The sequence below is a fragment of the Juglans microcarpa x Juglans regia genome, chromosome 3D (assembly GCF_004785595.1).
Source record: "Juglans microcarpa x Juglans regia isolate MS1-56 chromosome 3D, Jm3101_v1.0, whole genome shotgun sequence".
Classification (NCBI taxonomy): Eukaryota; Viridiplantae; Streptophyta; class Magnoliopsida; order Fagales; family Juglandaceae; genus Juglans; species Juglans microcarpa x Juglans regia.
Genome location: NC_054598.1, coordinates 6,150,603 through 6,164,355, shown reverse-complemented (window position 1 = coordinate 6,164,355; position 13,753 = coordinate 6,150,603). Strand labels below are relative to the sequence as shown.

The window sequence follows — 13,753 nt, the reverse complement described above, 5'->3', positions numbered from 1 at the left end:
ATGATTTTATAATGATATGTTAAATTTACTTTACGATTATGAGAATTTTATAGTCTGACTTATCAAATCATTAAATCTTGTCAAATATTTATGAGTTTATTTTTATAAAATTCTTTTATTGGCTTAAACATTTCTCATTAGTATATAATATAATAAAGACAACATCTACACCTCATGTTGATCGAGAGAGGTTGAATTCCACGTACTTCAAATAATACTATAACATATGTAAGCGATTATTGCCACATAATTGATCAACTTACACTGACATGATTGACTACTGCTTAAGTCAAAACGGCTCGTGTAATTATACCTCAAATCATATCCAATTTATTACATTTTTGTTCTCTTTGTTTCAATTCAAAGGCTCCAATTACTAGGGCTTTCTAAATGATCCAATGGTTTACAATGGAGCTAGGTCATGCACGTGAACGTGGGCAAGATGGCGAGTAGAGTGGAATTCAACCAATTGTACTGAAATTGGAAACGAAGAATACAATTTGGAGTTAAAGTCTAAGACAGTAGTAGGCTCGAGTTTATGTAATTATTTTATGTAATCCATGTTTGACTAAGTCAAAGTTAGACATTTTGGGTAAGAATAATTTTTCTGATTATTTATTACTCTACACTTCACACTTCATAAAAAATATCTCATATTTTATAAAAAAAAAAAAATATATAAAATATGAAACGTAAAAATAAATAATAATTGATATACAGTAAATTTCTTTATTTAATTATCAGCTCATTTGTCCCATCACAATCGTGACTGTTTTGACAAAGGAATCCTACTAGTGGCAGTAAAAGCCAATGCATGAGGCCCATTTAGCATTCAAATGTCTCGTTGATTAGCCTTTTTTACCTTTTGAATTATAAAAGGGATGACATCAAAAGTCCTTTTGTCATTAAATAATAACACACGAAGACATAATAATTATTATTACAAATTAGAGGATCAGGTTACATTAGTGCCAATTATCGAGAAAGTAACAAGAAGAAAAAAAAAGCTCATGATCATATGGTTGGAGTTATTAAATATATAAAAAAGCAAAGATGACACAAAAGTTTGGGCATAATCTAATTGCACGATCTATTTGGCCCTGTCCTTGATGACATCAAACCCCATCTCGGTTGGGTCGGTTGCTTGGACTTCATAGTGGATGCCTTCCAGCACTCTCCTCAGCCCATCTTTGGAGGTTGCATACAGCATTTTTGCTCTTATTCTTGATGCTGTTGGTGACCTAAAAACACCCCCCCAAAAAAAAAGTCATGATTCATTTAGCAATTTCGTCTAATGCAAATCGTTTCATTCAAATCCAGTGGTTGTATATACTATTGCAGCCTTTTATACATGCAAAAATGATAATAATAAAGAAAATTAATAATTGGGTTCATTGTTATTTTCATTGGTTGGGGACGAGATATTTTAGCAAAAAAATGTCAATTTAATTTTTTGACCGAACTTTAAGGGTCTCAAGTAGAGATAGACATATATGAAAAGACTTAGAACATTATTGAGCATTTTACTACAACATTTACAGTCGCTTGTGTCGGTTTTTTGGACAAGAGTAAATGCTCAATGGTTATTATAAGACTCACTTCATATATGTATATATCTACTTTATAGTACACAATAAAAGGCCTAACAATGGGAAATTACCTAAAGCAAGGAGACATCTAATAAAAATGAAAAATATTAAAGACACAAAAAGATTTCACACATTGATGTGGCACACTGACTCTCTCCTTTTTTTCTTTCTTTCTCAGCCACGGAAAGGCAGAGAGGGGAGGGGATGTGGCACACTAATATGTAGAATCTCTTTATGTTTGTAGCCGCCCTCAATAAAAATTGTATCATAATTGACATATGCCATAGGCCCAGTACAATTCCTAGGATTCCACTAATTATCATATATATTAATCTCGTAATTTTAAGTAAGTACAATGATTAAAATAGCCTACTAGTATGCTTAGCTGGTGGGTTGGTTGCACCATATATTTTGCTTACAAAAGTAGCAATCAAGATTCCATGCGACGTTTCCATACTTACTCTATGTTTTCTTTATTTAAAAAAAAATAGAAATAAAGTAAACTTAGCTTAAATATGTATATATAACAAGTACTGTGATCTAGAGCATGATCATCATATAGAAAAATAAAAATCAGGAGACGGACCATGCTATGAAGAAGATCTTGCTCTTCCGGCAGTTATCAACCGTGACAAAGTCGAAATCAAACACTGCATATCGGCAATCATCGTCCGGCAAGGATGCAGCAAGCTCATCATATCCTTCGCCGGGGCCGCCAACCTTGTCGACGGTGACCAGCCTTGACCCCTCATCGATCTTGAACACTATGAACCTATGCACCTTCTTCCATTTCATCTCCATGAACGAGTTCTTGCACTCCTCAGTCACCCACATTCCAGTCGTCGCCTGCCATTATCATATACCCCAGCAACAACAAATTATCAGCTAAAACATATTCTCATGAAAAACTTTTCGTTGGCAAAAAGAATGAAAGAAAAAAGTGTAAACAAGAGATTATACCATCTTGAATGCCATCGCCATGGTGAATATTGTGGTTAAAGGTGGTCTGATGTTAAGGGTGCGGTACTCAAGCCTTCTTATATAAAGATTGGAACTTTGAAATGACATCGATATTCGTTTATATTACAAGTTTGACCATATACTAGATCTAACGATATATGTGTATAGCTGATGTCAATGACTAAGTTGCCCTGGTTTCAGTAGATCATTAGGCTTGTCCTTGTAGTTTGCAGTGGATTTACCGAAGTGGGAAATGGAAACTCTAAATGAATTGGCTTAATGTATGTAGATTCCATTGTATTTATGATTGTCCATTTGAATTTAAATATCATATAATTTTCCATAGTTTTATGATTGCCCATCTTTAAAAATTAAAATGGATATGATCGATATACATGCATGCCACGTCAAAAGTCTTTTAATGTAATAGGCATTATTGCTCCATAAAAAATGAGAGTATATTAATAAAATTTAGATATTTAAAAAGATGACATGCACCCTATATAAATCATATACGTTGGTGTTAGCAACAAGTTAAAATATTGAAAGAAAGTGATGCAATTGACTAGCTATGAGATTCATGGCAAAAATACTACACACCAAGATGACTGTTATCGCTGGTTTTGAACCATCTTTTAATGACTATAATAGTGAGAATAGGAAAGAAGCATTGTAAGGTGGGGAAAGAAAGTGACAGTATGCAGAAGAGTAGGAAGTAAAACAATGACACACAGGAAGAAAAGAAAAATGGGCGCATCATTGATTCACCTCCTCGATCGAATAAACACCATTTTTGACGTGTATACAAGCTAAAATCTCATACGGTGGTCCCATCTCGGATCGCACACCCACATCTCTCCACTTCTATATCTTTGTGTTCCTCAAAAGTCTTTGCGTAAAAGCAAAGGAGAAAGGAGGATGAGGGAGTAAAAGATAAAAGAAAGGAAAAGCTTCTCGGTAAAAACGAGTCAATGAATGTGCCACCAATCACCATTAGGCCCATTCACGTTCTTTTGCCATCTTCGTTTTATCTTTATTTCTTTTAATACCTAAGAATAATTTTCAGCACAGCAGATATAACTTTCTAGATTTCACTCTCCTATAAGGTTGAGATTTCCAACAAATTTGTCTGAGAAACTGTAGTAGATAGGGGTAACATCCCAACACTTGTTCCATAAAATAATTAACAGATAGCTAACCATCGTGAAGATAAAGATTAGTGGTTGGACATGAGTGAGTAAGAGAGAGAGAGATAGAGATCACAAACACTAAAATCCATCATAATAGCAAGAAAGAGAATGTACATGGAGAGTCATGTCCCTCATGTGGGGTGGCTTGCCCCTTGACAAAATGCTCAATTAGGCCCACACCTTGTTGGCATGGCTCATTTGTTTCTAAAATCGGAGTCTAGAATCCGCCCAAAAACGGGTGACTAGAAATTGTTGTCATGGATGATTTGTACATCTGCTCTGGGATCAACACCCAGAATCCCGCCGGTAGCTCCGAGCTTCTTTCTAATGGAATTATTCAAATTGGTGGTGCAGATTGATCCACATAAAGTTGAAAAAGATGCATTTCTGAGTACCATGATTGATATTACATGATAGGCAAATTGGCCCGCCCTAATAGTTGAGTATTATTCTTTCCTACGGAATGGATGATTGAGATAATCTGAATCTGATTTGCAGCAATATTCATAAAGCATCATTTTCTTTATTGGAATAGGTGATAAGCATCAAAATGTTCTTGGTGCAGTTTAGTCAACCAGATTTTAGAGTGGCAACTTAATCCGGGCCAAAAGATTAGGGGAAGATTGCACATTTGGAGTATCCTGCGAGCTTGATAGTAGATTGCATCAGCCGTTTATGATTAGCTGTATTAAGACGACAGCATCGCACATCGACAATCAGCCAAATATTTCTGTGGGTGCTTTACTGCATGGGATTCCTCTTGACGTCAGTCTTTGGTACCTCAAGTACGCAGTAGGCAGCACGAGTCACAGGAGACTGATCAGGGTTAACCGCTGTGCATATATTGACTGGCAAACCAACACTAAACAGAGCCAAAACCTCGCCGTGCCTTATCACATAGGTTGGATGTGAAATTAGTCTTAACACATAAGATAGTGGACCAACTAAAACCATTAATCCATGAATAAAAAAAACAACCATCATCCCTTATTGATTAAAAAAAAAAAAAAAACCTATTAATGGTAAACTATTAATATTAAAAACAAACAAGGCATCGCTCACTCCTAAAACTTAGAATTCGGATCAGAGATTAATCTTGCCGTCACAGATTCAGCAGCAGTAGTGTAATGGCATCTTTACTTGTCCACGTTTGGTTGCTTGCTCTCATTCTTCTTTTGTTGTGCCTAGTAACCACAACAATTAAATGAGTTGAAAAAAAAAAACATAAAATTTACACAGTAAAACAGATGTTGACTCTTGGTGACATGAAAACAAAAACAGGTATATTTAGTCACCCATGCAGGTTTCATCGTGTAAAGTTCTATAAACTCACCTCATACTTCCCAAAGATGCCAGCATTTCTCGTACTGAAGGATCATTGGGTCAACTCCCAGAAGCTGTAAGAGAAATACTGTCAGGAAAATGGTAGCATATGCAGAACTGACTATTGTATAAGTTCATCGGCACAGGCTCAAGTAAACATACTGAAGAAGGGATAGATGACACAAAAGCCTAATCGTCCAACACCTTGCTTTGAGGAGACAGGGTCAATTTAGTCTTCACATTTTCCTGCAAGGACATTTCACGAGCTGCATGCAGCAAAATAAGGGGAACTGATCAGTTCATATGACTAGTTTAATAGTAAATAACTAAATCCATAACAGGTTCTCTGTCAAGGTTCAAAATCTTAAAAAGTCAAATGCCAAATCAACTGGATCAAAAAAAGAAAACTAGCTTGACTAGTGTTCTTAGTCCTACACACCACCTTGCCATTTTGGTAAGTATTAACGTCAACTTCACAGTTATTTAGGCCTGAGTTTAAGATGAAAACTACAACAGCAAGCAAGACCATTAATGCACCTCTTAATATTTGCAAGCATACAACCAGGAAAAAAGAAAAGAAAAAGAGAGTATTGCTTCATTTTTTGGGTGCAGCCAAGTGTCTTAGAATGGTATTTATATATAATTCTTAGAATGCAGCAATCCATGCAAGTCTCAGATATAAAAGGAATATAAAAAAGTTATGTGATAGACAGTGGAAAATCACTTTTATGTCTTCACAGTCAATTGCATGTGTGCATAATGTAGAGAGTGCTTTACCAAAACAAGGGGAGCAAACTTGGAGTATCAGCAAACGTCTTCAAAGAACCAGAGGATGATGTGGGCAAGTTCATTTCAAAATATTGAGAAAACACAGAAATGATTCTCCACATGTGAAAGATGAAAGAAAGAAAGAACGAAACCTCAATACACCACCCTAAATAAATGCAATTAAAACAATGGAACTAACCTAAGGCCATCTCCTGATCATCAGTAATTGCCTTTGTCATCTCAGCATCACCCAGTGAGTGTCCAGATCCAGAGATATTCAGACATTGCAAGAGCCTGCTCTAGCAAGGGATTCTCATCATCCTATCACCATGTCATTTGTCAAAGCTAAGTCATATTAAAATATCTTTGTATTACCTGATGATCACAAATAATGACATCCAAGCAAACAAATCCATAGAACATGCATGTGTTCAGATGGAAGTTGAAAGTGATACCAACCATGCATCGGTAACTTTTCTTGGTTCACACAGACACACACAAATGCTAAAGGCAGAGGTTGAAATGAAGACACTGACCATCTCATCAACAGTTTCCTTGTTTTCTTTAGGGAGTGTAATGTTAACACATTCTGTCATGGTTACATATTCTGCACTGGATGATGGTTCCTCTCCCTTTTCTATTCTAGAAGCTTCTTCAGTAGCTCTTTTTGCAGTATCTTCTTGCCTTGCACTCTCTCCTCTTCTAAATAAACTCTAAGGGCAAGAGCTAGCTCAGGATCTAGACTGGGATCAACACCAAAATAAAAACTGGGAGCACCACCAGCTGTACCAAATCCACCTGTTCCTTCCCCATCTTCAGTGAAAACAGGTGTACTTCCATCTAAGTCATACGTGAAACACTGAGCTTTGTTCTTTGAGTAATATTACCCAAATTAAGAACAACACGTGTGCAAAGGAAGAACAGAATCAGAAATTTATACCCTCGTCCATACAATTTGCTGAAAATTAAAATTGGCGGAGTTATAAAGTCACACATTGGACTTGGCAACTGTGGGGCAGATTGTTCATTCTCCTACTACCCTTTCCGCTCCCATTCTTTCTTCTTTGTTTCTTCCTTTCTGTTGATGCCATTGTCTCCAAAATGACTTTGCAAACTTTATTTATTTCGGTATGCATTGCCTTTGGCTTCTTAAAACATTTTCCTTTCTCAATATGTTTTTTTAATAATGTATTGTAATATTAAAATTTCAGTCCATAATTCTAGGTTATTCCAATCATGAGCTAAAAACTAAAATGTGAGGCAAAAAGTTAAAACAAAACAAGATCACATCTAGAAAGCACATCAGAGAGGGCATTTGGACCAGGAGGAACATGAACTATATGACTGCTGTCATTATTGTAAACAGCAGCAAGAAGGGCCCCCAACTTCTCGGGCTTCCCATCATCCTCTTCACCAAAGTCAATGAATCAAGAGCTACACTGTTCCTTTTCAATTTCTTTCCAATCATCTCCAACACTTTCTTGTCATATTTGAGTGGACTGAATATGGGTCAGAAAGGAAAAGGTTAAATTCATAAATAAGAATGAGCAAACACTCAAAGCTCCACTATTTACCTTCTAGCAAAAACGATAATCCTTTATTGTTGATGCTTGTTTTGGCAATGCTTAAGAGCCAACTGAGCTACCCCAGGATTCCAGCAGCTATGTTTTTCTCAACCCCCCCGCCCCCCACCCCACCATTTCAGGACCTACACAAAAGAGAGTCTAAAAATTTATAAAAGATAGAATGATGCACTTCAACATAATAAAAGCAGATGGAAGCCTTTCAATTGATTAATTTATCACCGCTTTTCGTTCACAATGTTCTGCAGAATCCAATATAACCGAGGTTTGGTCCAAAAGAAAAAAGAGTGGAAATAAACAAGTATCTTCCGATAGATCATCAAGCATCCGACACTGCAAGAACAAAAACTTTTCCCCATCTAATCTGTAATGTCTGAAACCAGAGTCATAATTTAAAACTGAGTGTTCCCTTGCAAGTATTAAACATAGTAGCAAGTTATTGAATATCTTTAGAAACTGAAATTTGAACAGTTTATTATTACCTTCTAATACCAAAGGACAGATCTTCCACGCTCAATTTTATGATCTAACTATGAATAACCAGCACACATCAAAATTCCATGCTTGAAATCGGCCTCACACTAAACCAATAACTAATCAGTTATGACAAACGTTTTTAAATGTAATTGTTCTTAATTTTGCATCAACAGTCAATCCCGATATTGTCCCATAATTTTTCATCACACAAGTTCTGCGATTATACGTCCCCAAAAAGTACTCAAAAAATATCCTAGTCCAGATGAAAAGGCCAATCACAGAGCATATAGAAACATCGACATGCACACAAACAATACTAATTATTTATTACTCGCATTTAACGAGCCCAAAATCTAAATTTTTTACTCAACAGGAAAATCCCAGATAATGTCACGAACTTTGATCATGCTAAATCCCGTAACTAGTGTATATCAGATTCTATTCACGCCACAAAAAATCTCATTATATTACCAAACCCCAAACGAAGAAAACCAATCATAGACTCATAGAAGACGTAGGAATAGAATACCATACATGCAAGCCAAAATCTTGCCAAGATCAGAGGTGGGAGTGGCCAATACACGAACCTCTATGACCGCCATTGTCAAAATCCCCACTGTATTTTCCGGATTAGACTAATCTACACCTTCCCATCACTTAGGCTTTTAACACAAAAGTGATTTCACCTGACAAATCTACGTGCGCGTGGGACGGGGGGTTTTGTACCACAGATGAGATTAACGGTATCGGATTGGGCTTGGAAGCGGGACGGAGAGTAATCGCCGTTCCGCATCCATTCTGAATTATCCATGTATATCATTGTCACCTGGTTTTAATCAAAAAAGAAATGTAAGACAAGTTTAACCATGGACAAACACATGATCAGACATAAACAATAATTTTCTCCGCATTTTCTTTTTTTTTTTTTTTTTTGGTTGGAGGGTTGAAGAAGAAGGAGATGAAGGGATTTCTCAAGGGTAACCACAAGGACCTTCGCTGGCGAACTTGTGTGAGCAAGTGGAGAAGTCGAGAGAGTCAGGGAGACACAGCAGAGATCGGGTTGTTAACGACGCTGCACGTGGACGGTACCTTCAGCCATGAAGGTAACTGTCCTCCTTTTGTGGGGCGCAAAAAGTCGCCTCAACAAGTTTAAGATTGTCGTTTTAACTAGAATCGCAAAATGATTTCTTGAAGGCCACCTGTGTGTCCCAGCGATGCGTAATCCGAGTTAATAAATCTCCAAACAATCTTTTTTTTTTTTTTTTTTAACTTTCCTTAAGAACTATGGAGGTTTTCAATCAAGTGTGGTTTATCATTTTGCTGACATATTACGCCGAAAAGCATATTTATAACTTTCTCACTTGTTAAGATAATATCCTTGTCCCAAGAAGCTCTTGCCAGTTGCCATGGATAATTCATCGTATCGGAAGATTATTAGAACAAGAGTACAAATGTCTTATTCAGTCTCATTTTTAGATCTCACAGCCCCATGCTTATTAAACATGAAGCCTAGAGTGCTTGAGGATGGAACATATGTTCCATCGTTAAAGAATCTGGGTGAAATGCAAATGCCATTGCCCAGCTTGAAAACCTGTTTAAATAGGCACACATCCATGGATTTCACTGTGCAAGTTGTTACCTGAAAAAAAAATCCACCTCTTTATTGAAGAAATCTCAAAATTGTACAAGGTAACACTCGAGGGTATGGCACAATTTTGCCGACTGGCATGTTTAACTTAATTAATTACACAACAAATGACTGATCAAGCACGGCAGGTAACCTAAATTCAAAGGGTCGTTTATACAACCAGAGTTGGGGCAAGAGATGGTCTATGGTTTCTACTAATGGGTAGTTGAACATAAACCTCGTGAACCTCCCGTTTACAAACATCTCCGCTGTCCCTGTCCATGGCATAACAAACATACACGGTATCAATCACATTCTCCAGCACATGAACAAAGAAGCTCAGCACCACAATAAGCAGCACCCATGCCAGAGCAGCCACATAGTATGCTTCCGCCTCGAGATGGCTCACAGCCTTTAGTATAGCACAGACCTGCTTATGCACATCCATTAACCTCAAACATAAGAAGCAGAAAGGAGGAAAAAGAGTAAATAAATAAATAAAAGGCTTCAAACTTCAAACAAATGTTAAAAGTGCAGTGAGTTACAAAGAATAACAAAGGGAAAAGAAACCATCCATGTTGGTCTAATAATACTGGAAGCATCTCAAATTACTAGGGTCAGATGTTGGCAACTCAACCTAGCCATATTTTGGTAAGGTCGAGTGGCAGTGTAACTGTTGTCTTTCTGATTATATTCTATGCATACTAGTCAAAAAGGTACGCTGATACAAAAACCCTCTACTTTGAAATCCAAGGTACAGTACAGGAAAATCACTAATCTCTACACCAACAGTAGCCAGCAACCACCCCTCCCCCAGGTGCGGCCTGGTTTAATTCCATTTTTGTCAGTCTCGTCTTTTTTATGGGCAAGACACACATACACCAAAAGAGAAGGTTACACTTGAAATGATTATTGTCATCAAAGTGCTAAGGAGACATATGAGTAAAAGAACTGGAGATATATGCAGGGTCACCTGGCCTGTTAAGATGCAACATGTGGAAAACAGAGATAGCTTCCTCATATTACCAAGATCCAGTTATAAAATACTAATAATAATAAAAAGATAGAAGATCCACTTGAACCAGCAATTAATGGCAAGAGAAAAAATTAGGGAGTTTATAAGACTACGTACCACAATTGCATATATTGCTGAGAGGACAAAAACAATTCCACCCAATAGACGGGTGGAGATGGTCTCCACAAATACAGCCGACAGAAGATTCCGTTTTAGAAGCTCATATGTCATTCTCGCAGATGTGCAGTAAGTTTCACCAGTTATTGCCGCAAAATTGATAGTAAACTTGTTAAGAAAATCAACTGCTGACAGGAAAACATTGGCACAGCAACGTAGTATAAGGTTCACTATCCCTGGAACGTCTTCTTGTCTTGCAGTATCAACAGTAGCACGCACCACACGTACAACACCAATAAGTAGACCAGATAAACATATTGTGCCCGAGGAGGGTCCGAATGCATTTCTGCAAATGTTTGCAACAAAAATATGAGAAAGGAAACCATATCACAGTCACTGTTGAGATTTCACTGATTTGAAAAACATTCATCAAGGTCTAGTTAATTCTTTCTCCTTCACTTTTTTTTTTGGCATCCTTTTTTAACTTTTCCTTGCACTAGCAGACCTAGAAACGTGCTGAAAGATATGGTCATACAACTAGAAATGAGGGGAAAAAAACAAACGACATGAGAAGCAATGCCTGTTTTCAAAAAGTGATTACATAAACTTATTACCATATATGCAAGCATTTGATTGACCACATGATAAACGAAACGATTAATAAATGGAGATTGATTGAGTGATTGAAATAGAAGTGCATAGTTAAGACCAAAAAATCGCTGACTTAATCTGCAATAGACATTATGAAATTCCAAAATTCTTTTTCTGATAAGTAATGAAATTCCAAAATTCTACATCTCAAAGGCCCAAGCTGGACATCTTAAAAATTAAAAGAATTAGGAAGCTATGTCTTCTATGAGGAAATGATCTCCATATGAAACTTGTTCCTAGCTCATCCATTTTTTAGATCACCACCACCACGCAGTATTTGTGTTTAGTGACACCATATTCTGAACTTCATCCCAATCTCCAACAACTAATCTTCTAATTTCATTCCCCCCTCAGGTACAATACAAATCTATAGACATAACCATACAATATCTCAGCGTATAGAAATGCAGTCACACCACAATAGACTAATTATAAGAAAAGAAATATTTCGGCCAAACAGAGAAAGATATAACAATGGAATTTCACCTTAAAGAACTTCTTATACTTCGCCTAGGTGTCTCATCCTCCTTGGAGAAATACCACTGTGAAACAGTCCCACTAATCACATAAACCTGCACTTCCACCATGACCGCCGCGGACCAGAACATCGCAAGTATCGCCAGCGCATAGTACGCGGGCACCCACCCATCTTGCTTCCATACACAAGTGTACTCTCCACTGGTTTCCCTCGGCACAATCTTCCCATTCTGCCTCGCAAACACCAAGAACACCACAATCGGCACGTAATAGACCACTAACCGAGTGTCAAACACGGTAGGACCCAAAACAAGCCCAAATTACTCCACAGCGCATCCGAGGCAACCCCAATTATGCTCACGGTAAGCTCGATTCGGTGCCAGTGGACCACGAAGATCCAGATAATCACGCCTATGACCAGGAAGACGAAAACAAGGGCCAGAATCCGATAAGCCAAAGGGAACGCGTCACTGCAAGAGGAGCTAACGGTGCAGGCGACGAACCAGTAGACGTTTAAGAAGATGGGGATGACAATAAAGAAAGGAAGGGACGCGTAGACGATTTGTTTGGTGTAATGTTTGAGTAACAGAAGCAAAAGTAAGCAAATGGGTATGCTCAAAATGAAGGTAACCACGAGGGTCCATATCAAACTTTCCAATATACTGGAAGACAAAAATGAATAGAAGCGAACCCAATTGGCGTGTGTATCTGAGAGTGAGCTTTCGATACAAGAGGTGGAGTTGGAATCGTAAGAGAAGGAGGAGAGGTCGGAGTAGTCGGTGTTCCTGTGGAAGATGGAGAAGATGCCGAAGGCAAAGGTGGAGAGGACGAAGAGGAGAAAGAGGAGGAGGAAAGGGAGGTCCTTGAAGGGCCTGGGCCCGTAGTTGTAGGAGATCTGAAGGAACTGTGTCGGGTCCGGCTCCGGTTCTATTGGTTTGTCGTCGAGTGGAGGAGGAGGAGGAGAAGAAGGAAAGGGGTGTTTGGAGAGGAGAGGCTGGGTGGGAGAGGAGGAAGAATCGCAGAGGGATATGGGTTTGTCGGGTTCCTCTACGCTACCCATTACACACACAGATGATTATAGGAAGCAACGCTGCTGTGTGTTTGACCTATATATGCAAGTGAGCAGGAAGAGGAGATGAAAGCTTAGTTGGGTTTGGCGCTTGGTGCGTGCAACTGTACAGCATCGCAACTATGATTTCTGGATCAGATCAAAAAACTCGAAGGCTATGTTGATTTGGGGATTTTATGTGTATGAAAATCATGGTGTGGGTCTCAAAAGTCTATCCAATATTCAAAAGTTCATTCTCAGATTGATAGCGTGTCAAACAAAATATATATGCAAATCTGAATGATTCAAAAGGCTGCACCAAAAACACCAAGTTTATTAAGAAGAGGGTTCTTTTTTATCAATAATAATCACTGTTTTAGCAGTTTTGATGTGAGCTTTAGATCCAAAGGGAATCTGAGTTGGGATGTTGGGGCCTCAATAGCCGAGCTGCACCAATTTGATTGTTTAATTGTACCGTGTAGCCCAATAACAACTAAACAAAGGCTGTGTGCATAATGCGCCTTAAACAAAAGGGCAAGTCAAAATCCCAACTCAGACGCACATTCTAACCTCATCATGACAGCTTTTTCTAAAAAAGAACCAATCGTATGAACATGCAGATTGCGGTGGGGGCTTTTTGAATCACACATAATTATGTGTTGGTTTGGTCGGTCGGCTTATACGAATGATAATTGTACAATCAACCACCATTGTTTTTTCGATCCACCGATAAGTTTTACTCCCATCTTTTTATTGCTATACGAAGCTACACTTTTTTAATTTTTTTTAGTAGTTAAAAAAATGACTATTAGTGAATTTATTTATTTTTTATTTTTTTAATAACTAAGGATATTTATAAAAAAATTCATTTGCATGATGTGCTGTTGAAAACTTGAAGGTCCATCCATGTATGATAGGATCTGTTGGC

At 37.8% G+C, this 13,753-nt stretch overlaps 2 protein-coding genes across 2 annotated transcripts; both read right to left on the bottom strand.

The window, feature by feature from the left end:
- Positions 1 to 882: 882 nt before the first annotated feature.
- On the bottom strand, positions 883 to 2,710 carry LOC121254254 (actin-depolymerizing factor 5-like). The gene is made up of 3 exons (XM_041154223.1): positions 2,550 to 2,710; positions 2,176 to 2,435; positions 883 to 1,241 (listed from the first exon to the last, which is right to left on the bottom strand). The coding sequence occupies exons 1-3, from the start codon at positions 2,655 to 2,657 to the stop codon at positions 1,091 to 1,093; spliced, it is 519 nt and encodes a 172-aa protein (XP_041010157.1). The 5' UTR covers positions 2,658 to 2,710; the 3' UTR covers positions 883 to 1,090.
- Positions 2,711 to 9,533: 6,823 nt separating this feature from the next.
- LOC121254253 (CTL-like protein DDB_G0288717) lies at positions 9,534 to 13,087 on the bottom strand. Its single transcript, XM_041154222.1, is given in 4 exon segments — positions 9,534 to 9,947; positions 10,650 to 10,995; positions 11,787 to 12,057; positions 12,060 to 13,087. Coding segments are annotated over 4 exon segments (1,653 nt in total). The 5' UTR covers positions 12,838 to 13,087; the 3' UTR covers positions 9,534 to 9,689.
- Positions 13,088 to 13,753: the final 666 nt, after the last annotated feature.

Coding starts and splice junctions, on each gene's coding strand:
- LOC121254254 (XM_041154223.1), bottom strand. CDS start 2,657: ATGTCATTTCAAAGTTCCAATCTTTATATAAGAAGGCTTGAGTACCGC. Junction 2,436..2,549: donor TGGCGATGGCATTCAAGATG/GTATAATCTCTT, acceptor TGATAATGGCAG/GCGACGACTGGAATGTGGGT. Junction 1,242..2,175: donor AAGATCTTCTTCATAGCATG/GTCCGTCTCCTG, acceptor GGGTGTTTTTAG/GTCACCAACAGCATCAAGAA.